The sequence below is a fragment of the Eupeodes corollae genome, chromosome 2 (assembly GCF_945859685.1).
Source record: "Eupeodes corollae chromosome 2, idEupCoro1.1, whole genome shotgun sequence".
In the NCBI taxonomy this organism is placed as follows: domain Eukaryota; kingdom Metazoa; phylum Arthropoda; class Insecta; order Diptera; family Syrphidae; genus Eupeodes; species Eupeodes corollae.
The window spans coordinates 38,797,286-38,809,846 of NC_079148.1; the positions used below are offsets into that span (position 1 = coordinate 38,797,286).

Below are 12,561 nucleotides of genomic sequence, written 5' to 3' on the forward strand. Positions count from 1 at the left end.
GTTTTGCCTCCACCAAATTAACAATGGAAAGTTTTGGTAGCTCAAAGATAGCCGTAGTAAATTTACAGGACCATATCCTTTTCACGATATTTCAAATGGCTAATACGACCACGAATTTTATTTTATGATTGTGGAACATTGTCATGGGCTTTATCTTTTAAAGCGAACTCAAAGAGAAGTCTAAAGTTATTAAATAACAAAATCACGGTGTCCAATTGTGATCACCACTTCAAGAAAAGACACAGTCAGAAAATATTACATTCGGTTTCGTTGTTTGGGTAGTATTTATGAAGAGAAATTTCCCGATTCCATTCCTTTCATTTTTAGGAATGACGTAGTTTTTACTTCTTAAAAGCTTCAAAGTAAAATCCCTTATTAATTTACCCTATAGTAATTTTAATGTGACCGAAAATTTGAAGGAAATCTCTTAGCAACACTCTTAGGATTACTTCAAACTTGTAACGTTTCAAACGATTTTGTATGAAATAAATAATTTTGGAGGCTCATTTGCTCTCAGGGTCTGTTGTCAGATATAGAGAGATCCTACAATAATTTAATTTTCTCAATCATCAACATCGTAGCAATAGGTCCACTGGTGATCTCATGGTTCATCTCACCGAACAGTAAAACAAATCTTTACAAAGTTTTGGAGAAAGTAAGATTATTGCACTTCATATTTCAAAAGCATTTGATAGGGTTTGGCATCAGGCTCTCTTATCTAAAATGCGTGCTTTCGGTTTTCATGAATCCCTCCTTCATTGGATTAGTAATTACCTTTCGAATAGTTCAATACAAGTTGTATTGGATGGATTCAAGTCTGAAAACCACAAAATAAATGCTGGTGTGCCCCAGGGCTCTATTCTATCTCCAACAGTCTTTCTCATTTTTATGATTGATCTCCTGTCTGCAACATCTAATCTAATACATTGTTTCGCTAACGATAGTACTCTCAGCTTTTCATATTCGTTTTCAGATTCACACCCCTCTTCTTCGGATGTGGAACTGCAACGACAAAATATGATAAGCTCATTAAATTCCGACCTAAACAGCATTGTACAATGGGGAATAAGTAACCGCGTGGAATTTAATGCTTCGAAAACGCAATGCTGTCTTGTATCGTTAAAGCGAAATATACCCCCCTGCTATTATCCATAAATGGCACTTGCATCGAGGAAACTGAACATCTTGATATTCTTGGTATGTGTATCACCAACCACCTTTTGTGGAACGGTCACATACGCTATGTCCCCAAAAATGCCGCAAGATGTTTGGGTTTTCTAAGGCGATGCAAGAAGTTTTTCTCCCCCTCTGATCTGGCTGTTATTTACAGACTTTTATACGTCCAAAGCTTGAGTATAGCTCACATATCTGAGCTGGTGCTCCTGCAACTTACTTAAGCCTCTTGGATATTATTGAACGTAGAGCATTTAAATTGATTGGTGATATTACCATCATAAGATCATTTACGTAACTTGAACATCGTCGAAAGTTTTCTTGTCTCACCCTCTTTTACCGTTATTTTAATGGTTTATGCTCTAGGAACTAATTTGCCATCCGAAGTTCCGTAAGAAATCCTTTGCTCTATTACACGCAATGAGAGAAACAGATTCCGAAGTTTTAAAGAAATGGTATGCTGAAGCCAACACCTCTTATAAAAATATGTGTCGTGTGAAGAAAATCAACTGGGAAAACAACAAAGCTATTCAACTTGCAAATATTAAAAACTCAAAAGAATTCTGGAAAGCAACAAAAGAGATAAATGGTTCTAAATTTAAAATAGGTACAGGCGTTTCTGCAGCACACCTATCACTGTACTTTCAAACTCTACTTCGTGATCAAAGAAACATAACCTTTTTAACTGCCGAACCTCTTATCGTCGATGATATTCTGGATTGTGAAATCTCTTTGGTGGAAATTGAAAATGTCTTAAAAAAATCAAAAAATGGAAAGGCACCGGGAGAAGATGGTATCCCGTACGAATTTTTTAAAAATGCTACGCCAGTATTTCTGTTGCACCTCAAAAAATTGTATGACAACATTTTTTCGAACTCTATTGTACCAAAATCTTTTAAAAACTCTGTAATCTTCCCCATACACAAAAAAGGCGCTTTAGATAAAGCCGAAAACTACCGTGGCATATCGTTTATGAACACCATTGGCAAACTCTTTTGTGGAATTCTAGTCGCTAGACTTGAAAAATGGATTGATGAAAACAACACCATGACCGAACTACAGGCAGGATTCAGAAAAAACTACTCGACTATCGACCACATTTTTAGTCTAACTGCAATAGTGAAAGGTTTTCAAGCGAGAAACAAAAAGGTGTACGCACTTTTTGTAGATTTTAAGGCGGCTTTCGATCTCATTCATAGAAACGCGCTTTTGTACAAGTTATCGCAAATCGGACTTTCTACCAAATTCATTCAGATCATCAAAGAAATGTATTGTGGAACTAATGCTGCTGTTTGGGATGGAAACAATATATCGGATTGGTTTGAAACAGATAGTGGTGTGAAGCAGGGATGCCCACTTAGTGCATTGTTATTTGCACTTTTTATAAACGATGTTGTGACTGAACTACCTGGTGGAATCAGAATTGCAGGCACCATAGTAAATGTTCTTTTGTACGCCGATGATTTGGTAATTTTATCTGAAAATCCGCAAAATCTACAATTGATGATAAACCGCCTTGTTTCATTCTGTGAGAAGTGGGGACTTATCATTAACACAGATAAATCGAAGGTAATGGTTTTCTCAAGAAATAATCGGGGTAACCCAACACAAAACTATAATTGGTTCTTGGGAACTAACCGTCTTGATGTTGTGAGAGAATATACTTATTTGGGAGTAAAGCTTAATACAACACTTGATTTCAAAACACATTTTGAAGAAAAAACTAAAACTTGCCAGAAACTTATAAACTCTACTTGGAAAAATGTTTTGTTCAATGAACACGTTAGTCTGTCAACAAAGTACAAAATCTTTGATTCAGTCGTTAAATCGACATTGTGTTACGCTGCAGAAGTATGGGGAACTGATGAATTTGAAGAAATGGAAAAGCTGCAAAGAAGTTTCATCAAAAAATTGTTCAACCTACCAATAAAAACTCCAAATTATGCTATTTACTTAGAAACAGGTTTACCCAAAATTTTTACTAGTACTCTTAAAACACAAGCCGACTATATTCTAAAAGTACTCGACTTCCCCGAATCACGACTCGTATGGAAAATGCTACAGTATGAAATCCGAAATAAAGATTGGTGGATGGAGAAATGGCGAAATCTTGGCGAAGTCTATGGAGAAAATACCAACATAATTCCCGGCGATAGAATAACAATAAAAGATCGGTTGTATCGTACAATACAAAAGTTTGAAGATAATCAGAGAGCGTTGCTTGTAGCGGAAGCCCAGCAGTCGGATAGCAGATTCTTGTACTCAAAACTCAACTATAATCTAGAAGCTGATAACTATTTTTGTGATTCGCATAGTTACCAACAAATCTCTTTAATATTTAAAACTAGATGCGAGGTCCTTGGGCTAAACGGTGCACCATATAATGGAAGTTTTGATCGGTTTTGCACATTGTGTAACCTCAAATCAAAAGAGGACTGCTTTCACTTTATTGGAGTGTGCCCAATTTATGCAGTACAAAGACAACAATATTTAGGAGCTAAATATTTAACGGTGCAAGAAACAGTTAATTTGCTAAATGGCCCGAACTGGAAAAATCTTTATTTATTCTTAAAAAGTGCATATAATTATAGAATGTTATTGATAACTGAATTTGATTAAAACAAAATTGTAATGTAAACTTCTTAAACCAAAAAAAAAAAAAAAAAAATTAAATTGTTAAAATATTATTGCCAACTGAGCTGACGGCAATGCCATAGCTTATAAATTCATTTTTGTAATAATCATGTTATTACTTTATAAAATCAATAAAAATGAATTACTTACTGCTCTAGAGAAATAGCCAGCTGCATTCCTCCCCTTAAACAGTTCAACCGTAATACTCGCGCTTCTAGGAATGCTCATCAATATACCCTTGAGCCCATCTTCGGTCGTACTGTCAAGTACAGAGATTCGTTCTTTAGCCGTACTATGCGAATGTGAAATGCCTAACCACACTCTGTCTTTCCCAGCTATTCAGGAATTCAAAACCAATGTGCACCGACATCTCCTTTCAACCCCTCTCCCTTTCCTAGTGCTCACACTGTGTCTACATAATAAGGGTAATATATCCCTTTGTGTGTGCGCTTATTATAAAAAAAATTCTCTCCAGCTACCGCGATCTTCGGTGGTTTTGATGTACTAACCAATATATTGAAAAATATCTTGACTTATTGGGTCTCGTGATCATAGGTGACCTGCCTGTGATCTTTATAGTCCCTCACAAAAGAGGAATATTCGCTCAAGCAAAGCTAGGAAAATAGAGTGTATTATATCCAAGTCTAGGAAACATATGCCGAGCTATGGTAGGGTTTCGGGATTAAAAGTTCTGTACGAATTTGTATAAAAGGTTATCATTAGTTCTTACCAAGGGTTCAAACATTTCAAAGCAGTTAATGTTAAACTATAATAACTGCTTTGTTTTATACAAACAGAGAATTATCGTATGTTTAAAAACTATAACTAACGAGAAGGGTAGAGAAGAAATTAAACTTTTCACAGACAAAAAAAGCCTTTGTGTTTTCAGTAAAATTTGTCACAGTCAAATTATCACATTTCCATTGATAATATTACAATCCTGCGCATTATTTGTATAATTCTCGAAATGACCTTGTACACCATTGTCATTTATCAATTATCTACAAAATCGCAACAATTTGATCATTCAATTTTACCCAAATTAAAATGCTAATTAATTCCTTATTTTTTTCCTAGAAAATGCTAAGATTTTAAACATTGAAGCTAATTTAGCATGCAAAGCCATGATTGTAGTCGTTTTCAATTATAAATTACAGCCATTGTAGAAAACTTTAGACTTTTGTGTACACATCTACACATCATTCAAGTTATCTAAGCTTACTCGACAGCACTATGTAGAGGTATTTCTCTAGATTTTCATTTTGTAGGTACAAAGATTGGATTTTTATTATTGGTTGTTTATCACAAAGCTGGTTGTTATTATTCTAGGCAGGTGATAAAAAAATGGTTTATTTGAAAAAACCTATCTGGGAATTGTAAATTACATCAATACGATTCATTTTTATTATTTTATTGTGCTGAAATATTAGTATATTTTTTTTTTAAATAGAATATGAATTGAAATAGGCTTTCAAAAGAATTTCAAAACACTGATTGTTCACTAATCATTCTAAGAATGTTATTTTGAATTCCCTTTCCCTCAACAAACAATCCAATTTACAGAAGTACCTAATTGATAGCCCAATCCTATCTAAAAGTAAATTAACTCATTATTCTTTTGATTATTTATTTATTGCATCTTTTAAAAATATACAAAAACAAATAAAGAAATTATAACATCTTCTTCATATTGAATTTAAAGATTATAACATAAACACAAAAACTTTGTATAAAGAATAAAAATTAATTTGGATAGACAAATAGAAAATTTTACAAATTTGGCAACTGACCAATTTATAATATTGGAGAGATAGAGAGTGAAAACATTTGTATATATGTATGTGCATATATTTCTAATTCCATTTTCAAAACAAAATGACCACTTGCTTAGCGTAACGTAAATAAATTGAGCTTTGACCTGGTGAGCTGTTTTAATAATATAAATTGTGTGTGCATGAAATGATGTGTGTATTTTGCGGACGATAATTATTATTGTCAAGTCGTCATCGAGCATTGGTGATTCAAAGATTAATATTAATTGAACGATTAAAGTAATTTTATTGCTATGATCTATCTAAATGGTGGTGATATAACGTCCCTAAGTTGTTTCCTATGGGTTTATTTGATACTTAAGAAAATGTTTTGATTAAAAAATAAACTTCAAATTCATTGGGAATCAAAATTAAAATACTAAAATTCTTAAAATGGACGAACAAATCACATTCCTTCTTTGTTGAATTAGAAACTCTCAGACCGTTTCTGGTGTGTCCTAGGGCTCTCTCTTGTCTCATTTTTATAAATGATCTCTTGTCGATACTTTAAATCCACTTACCTGCTCCACTTACGATCGTAGGCTTACCTTAAGCTAGACGTTCCACATAAGGTTAAACTAGGTTAAAGTGGCTGTCCGGGATTGAGTAGGACATACTTAGGCCAGTTGATTGGCCCATTGAGATACCACATAATTCTTGAGGCTTTCTTCTGAGCTCAATGAAACCAATTTGAGTCCATTATTACTATTTGATTATGTAAATGTGGTTGAGATCGTTTAGATCGTTATAGAAGAATTCTATTAGATAGGGCTTGCGTTTTTGAGCTAGAGCATTATGTACTGCTAGAGCAGTACGGATATCAGATATTGATATCACGTTTTCTTTAAACCTGTACAAGACTTCTTTTATTGCCAAAAGTTACGCCTGGAAGACGCTACAATTATTGGGAAGGCAGAATGAGAGCCTTAGTTTAGGCCGTTCGGAGTGCATGCCTCCACCAATCCCGTCATTTGTTTTTGATCCATATGTATAAAAGTGGATTGGTTCGTCCTTCAGGCATGCCTTATTCATTTGGGAGTTTCTTTTAAATTTTAGTTGGGGGATGGTGCATTTTTGTGCCATTGCGATTTAGCTTTGAGACGAATTGCAGCTTTTTGTTTGCTAAGTATTTTAGAAAGTGTTTTGGTAGAGCAGGGCGTCACAGATGGGGTCGTGCTAAGCGATCCGATTATAAACGGTGATTTTTTAAGAGCTTGAGAACTTTTTTAAAAAAAAAAACGCATAAAATTTGCAAAATCTCATCGATTCTTTATTTGAAACGTTAGATTGGTCCATGACATTTACTTTTTGAAGATAATTTCATTTAAATGTTGACCGCGGCTGCGTCTTAGGTGGTCCATTCGGAAAGTCCAATTTTGGGTAACTTTTTCGAGCATTTCGGCCGGAATAGCCCGAATTTCTTCGGAAATGTTGTCTTCCAAAGCTGGAATAGTTGCTGGCTTATTGTAGACTTTAGACTTGACGTAGCCCCACAAAAAATAGTCTAAAGGCGTCAAATCGCATGATCTTGGTGGCCAACTTACCGGTCCTTTCCTTGAGATGAATTGTTCTCCGAAGTTTTCCCTCAAAATGGCCATAGAATCGCGAGCTGTGTGGCATGTAGCGCCATCTTGTTGAAACCACATGTCAACCAAGTTCAGTTCTTCCATTTTTGGCAACAAAAAGTTTGTTAGCATTGAACGATAGCGATCGCCATTCACCGTAACGTTGCGTCGAACAGCATCTTTGAAAAAATACGGTCCAATGATTCCACCAGCGTACAAACCACACCAAACAGTGCATTTTTCGGGATGCATGGGCAGTTCTTGAACGGCTTCTGGTTGCTCTTCACTCCAAATGCGGCAATTTTGCTTATTTACGTAGCCATTCAACCAGAAATGAGCCTCATCGCTGTCGATAAAAAAACTGATTTTCTAGGGCCCATTCACTGAAAATTCGACGTTGTGGCAGATCGTTCGGCTTCAGTTCTTGCACGAGCTGTATTTTATACGGTTTTACACCAAGATCTTTGCGTAAAATCTTCCATGTGGTCGAATAACACAAACCCAATTGCTGCGAACGGCGACGAATCGACATTTCACGGTCTTCAGCAACACTCTCAGAAACAGACGCAATATTCTCTTCTGTACGCACTGTACGCATTCGTGTGGTTGGTTTAATGTCCAATAAAGTAAACTGAGTGCGAAACTTGGTCACAATCGCATTAATTGTTTGCTCACTTGGTCGATTATGTAGACCATAAATCGGACGTAAAGCACGAAACACATTTCGAACCGAACACTGATTTTGGTAATAAAATTCAATGATTTGCAAGCGTTGCTCGTTAGTAAGTCTATTCATGATGAAATGTCAAAGCATACTGAGCATCTTTCTCTTTGACACCATGTCTGAAATCCCGTGTGATCTGTCAACTACTAATGCATGAAAATCCTAACCTCAAAAAAATCACCCTTTCAGCTTGCATATGTGCAAGCTGAACTTTTGACTTTGTATAGTTTGTCGCGATTTTTGCCTCTTTTTTTAATCATTGCACTATACTGCCACACCGTAGAGTTAAGCGGTTCACGCTGGTCAGGTATTTGGATGATTTCCTGAAACCGCTCTCAATCACTCTGAAATCCTTTGCATCCAAACAGTAAGGATTCATTTACTACCAGTTTCCAGAGAAGAGGGGATATAACACCAAGTTGTGGTGTTCTTCTGCTGATAAATCTTCTCGCAAAATGTTTCCAGTTTTGTGTTATTTAAAATAAATTAACTCCCCAAGCGAAATCTATACGTTCAGAGATGTTAGGGCAGATGTGTCCACGTTGCACCTTTGATATCAAGGGAAAAAAAACGATAGCGTGATCTCTTTGATAGAGGGAGCATTCGATGGTGGACAAAGGTCAACCTACTAAGGTAGAGACTTTGAGACATAGACTTAAGTCAAGTAATAAATTGCTTTTAAATGGATATCAATCAACGTGTCTAAGGTCTTGAGAAGGAGGACATAGATAGACATATATGTAGGTCTTAAATCTTTAGGGTTTTCTGCTTCAGGAATGAAAACAACTTTCACTTTTCTCCATACCGGAGGAATGGACCAGATATAGTTTTAAATTTTCCTCAAGGATTGGTGCAATTTATCTTTCTTGATTTTGGTCTGGTATTAAGTGAAATCTTTGAGGAAGCACACTTAAACGCTGGGAATCGGGATATCCGGTTAGACACTCGATCATTATGGACTTCTATTTGTTTATACTAATTAGAAACCATTTAACGTTTGACCAAACCTCAAGTCTTGTACTTTTATCAATTCTTTCTAGTTTTTTTAAGAAATGTTTATTTCTCTTAATCTAATATCAAGCTTTTTAACTAAATTTTGATTTGATTGCCTCTTTTCCTTTAATCGTAAAAAACTTAAATAAATGAACATTAAACAATAAATTTGTCTCTTTACAGGTCGGCGCCGAGCGTAAAGTCTCATTTGACAATGGTATCGACGGATCCGTGGCCGAGGATTGTTTCTTCGCTATGCGTGCCTTTGCCCAAGGCTATTCATTCAATTTCATCGAAGGTGAAATGTACGAGAAATCCCCATTCACTCTATTGGACTTTCTGCAACAGCGCAAGCGTTGGCTCCAGGGAATTCTACTTGTAGTGCACTCAAAAATCATCCCTCTTAAGCACAAACTCCTTCTAGGTATTAGCGTTTATTCATGGGTCACTATGCCACTGTCCACATCCAATATCATCTTTGCCGGACTCTATCCGATTCCTTGTCCCAATCTAATGGATTTCGTGTGCGCCTTCATTGCAGCCGTTAACATTTATATGTACGTTTTTGGCGTTATAAAATCCTTTTCACTATATCGCTTTGGATTGCTGCGATTCCTGCTGTGTGTCATGGGTGCAATTTGCACAATTCCAGTGAATATTGTTATCGAGAATGTCGCAGTGATTTGGGGTCTTTTCGGTAAAAAACATAAATTCTATGTTGTACAAAAGGACATCCGAGTATTGGAGTGTTAAGGCGCGAACGAATAAGCGCGCACACTACACACCACACACACACGACCATCCACAACCTCATCTCATCTCCTTAAAACTTCGTAATGCCTGCGGTATTCACTTAGCTTGTAAAGTATTTTTTTATAATTAAAATTAGGTTTTTCTTTTTGTATATTTATAAGTTTCCTTTTTCCTTAATCATTGTACATTACTTTTTTATGTAACATTTGTTATACAAAAAAAAAACTCTTTTTAAACAAAAGCAATTGTTATCTGCATTACTATTTATTGTTGTTATTTTGGAGAATTCTATTTAAAAAAATAAAATACAAAAATTGGCAAATTTTTCTCACAACTAGACACGTGTCGTTTATGGAAATTTGTTGTACCTTTCTTTCAAAACTTTCACAATATTTTTTAGTCACATTTTTGGATTCGATGTTGCATTAAAAAATAAAACATAAAAATACCTTCATTTAACACATTCACTCACAAAAGAAAAATTGTATTCAATATTAAGACTTTAAAATTAAACAAAAATAAAAACTTAAAATATAATAATTTATTTCACACATTTTGTTTTCAAAAGAATGAAAAAAGAAAAAAAGAATATACTTAGTAGACAAAATGCAACACAAATTTTAAGAAAATAAAAGTTAAACAAAAAGAACAAAATAGATCGTCATAGAAAATAAATAAAGCTTTTTTTCGATTGATTAAAACGTAAACTTAATTAAAATTAAAATTGAACAAAACTTTTGTTTGTTTGTTTTTTTTTCTATAAGAGACGAAAATGTGAATGCACCAAATACTATCTTTAAGAAAGTTATGTTTAACTATGCTTAATACTTTTTATTTTTCTTTTTGTAAATTTATATATTTTAAAACAAACATAGTTATAGTTGAATAGTAGTTAAAATATTAAAAATTAATAAATTATATTTAAGCTTTTTTTTCTTATTAAAACAAAAAATAAATTTATTAAACAAACAAAACAAAAAAAAACAACAAAATAGAATGAACAAGGATGTATTATATTTTATCTTTTTTGATAAAAAGAACGGAACAAAAAATACATACAAATTAAAATTAATAAGTTGGAAAATAATAAAGATTCAATAAAATACAATTTTTTATTTATTTATTGTTATTTCTTGGGAATTGAATTAATAATTGCATTCAATTCAGTCAAGTAAAGAAATACGATCTAGTGACTTGCAACTAACCAATTCCTGTGAGCGTGTTCTATTTTAAAGGGGAGGGGACCACAGTTTTTTGACGAATCCAAATGGCTAATTTGAGAAAGCACTTGTTAATTTCTCGCAAGAGGAAGTACCCGTGAAAAACATGTAATCGTACGCACTAACCATCACGCCACGGGTGCCTACTTCTTTTATTTTAGTGCCACTTTTATAAAACTTAAGAAGTTTACAAAACACAAGGCAGTAACTTGAGAAATATTTCGGAAGTTCATGCTTTTTGAAATCCAGTTAGGATAGAAACATAAGAACATAATTTTCTCCAGTATTAAAATCGTTATTGAGATTGTAAAACATATGAAACAACAGTCCTGAAACACCTTAATGTTGTTGGCTTACATACCCGTTAAGCAAGAAATGAGCATCTTCGCTGAAGATGATTTTATGGCACAAATCTGGTTTGGTCTTTGCATGGTGACTTGCTAAAGTCCTCTAAAAAAAGCTAAGCACACTTAATTAGTAAAAAGATAGATACAAAATTATCCCTATTGGAAGTTCTATCCGTCTAAAAGCAACCATTACATTATGTGTAGGTATTAAATAATTAAAGAAAATATCACATATGGTTACATAACCTTATATGACTGCGTTCACTATATTTGTATTTGTATTTTATTTAATTCAAAAATCGCTTACAAGATAGAACATGAGTCTTATAAACTGTTGCAAGCCTTTACATCATGCTTCTTATTCTTCTCATAGCGATGGGCAGAGAGTTTCAAAGAATTTCGAATCAAATGAAATGCGTATTATATTCGACTGATCAAATTTTATATTTTAAAAATATTGGGAGTAAGAAGACAATTAAATTTCATTGCAGTTAGCGATAACAGCGTTTCGTTTTGTTGATAAAATATTGGGGTTTTGGTCGAAATACTGTATGGGTCATATGGTGTAGGTATTTAAAATAATTTATTTTAAAATTCAAAAAAAAAATTTGTGGACTTTCATATTCTGTGGGACAAAAATCAGTATTTCAAAATTTTTGGTTGGTCAGAATTTTGTATTTTAAAATGCTGCAAATATTGTAAAAAAAAAGGAAAATCGCATTTTGTTCAAAGCCAGACATTTTTGAGAATAAAGTATCATAACAATTCTTTGGAAAACATTTTAGATTAAAATACTTTGATTAATGTGAAATACTTGTGTTCCTAAATAGTTGTTAGTGTTTAAGGTTTCCATAACATTTTAATTTTTCGTTTTTCTTTTCTATAGTGTTTTGTTATTAGTTGCATCCATTTAATGTTTAACATTATGCCTTTCTAATTTGTGATACAACATTTGCTCTGGTTTTCAAAAATAAATATCACGTTAAATCAAATGCCGTCTTTTTTCTACAAATATTAAAAAAAAAAATACAGCATTTTGCGATAAAAATTCGGAGAGACAATACTTTTTTCTAGCATTATTTTGGTATAAGTTTAAAGTGTTTTAAAATACCGAATTTAGAAATGTACAAAATTTTGATCACAAAGAATTCTAAAAAACAATATTTCGACCAGCCAATATTGTTTTATTCGAAAAAAAAAAATGGAAAAAATAAGACTTGGGATTTAAATGCAGTTTATTTATTTGAGTTTTTCCATATCTATCTTAGTTTCCAAAATAAAAATTGTTTTAATTTGTTTGTATTTGAAAGATCGCTAACATTAAAGTATTTGGACATACGA

General features: G+C 33.5%; 1 protein-coding gene across 1 annotated transcript in view; it reads left to right on the forward strand.

The window, feature by feature from the left end:
- Positions 1–10,761, forward strand: part of LOC129944150 (beta-1,4-mannosyltransferase egh) — a 78,952-nt gene extending 68,191 nt beyond the window's left edge. The window contains exon 3 of the mRNA XM_056053356.1: positions 9,084–10,761. Within this exon, the coding sequence (XP_055909331.1) occupies positions 9,084–9,653 (570 nt within the window). The 3' untranslated portion in view covers positions 9,654–10,761. The remainder of the gene's footprint in view (positions 1–9,083) is intronic.
- Positions 10,762–12,561: the final 1,800 nt, after the last annotated feature.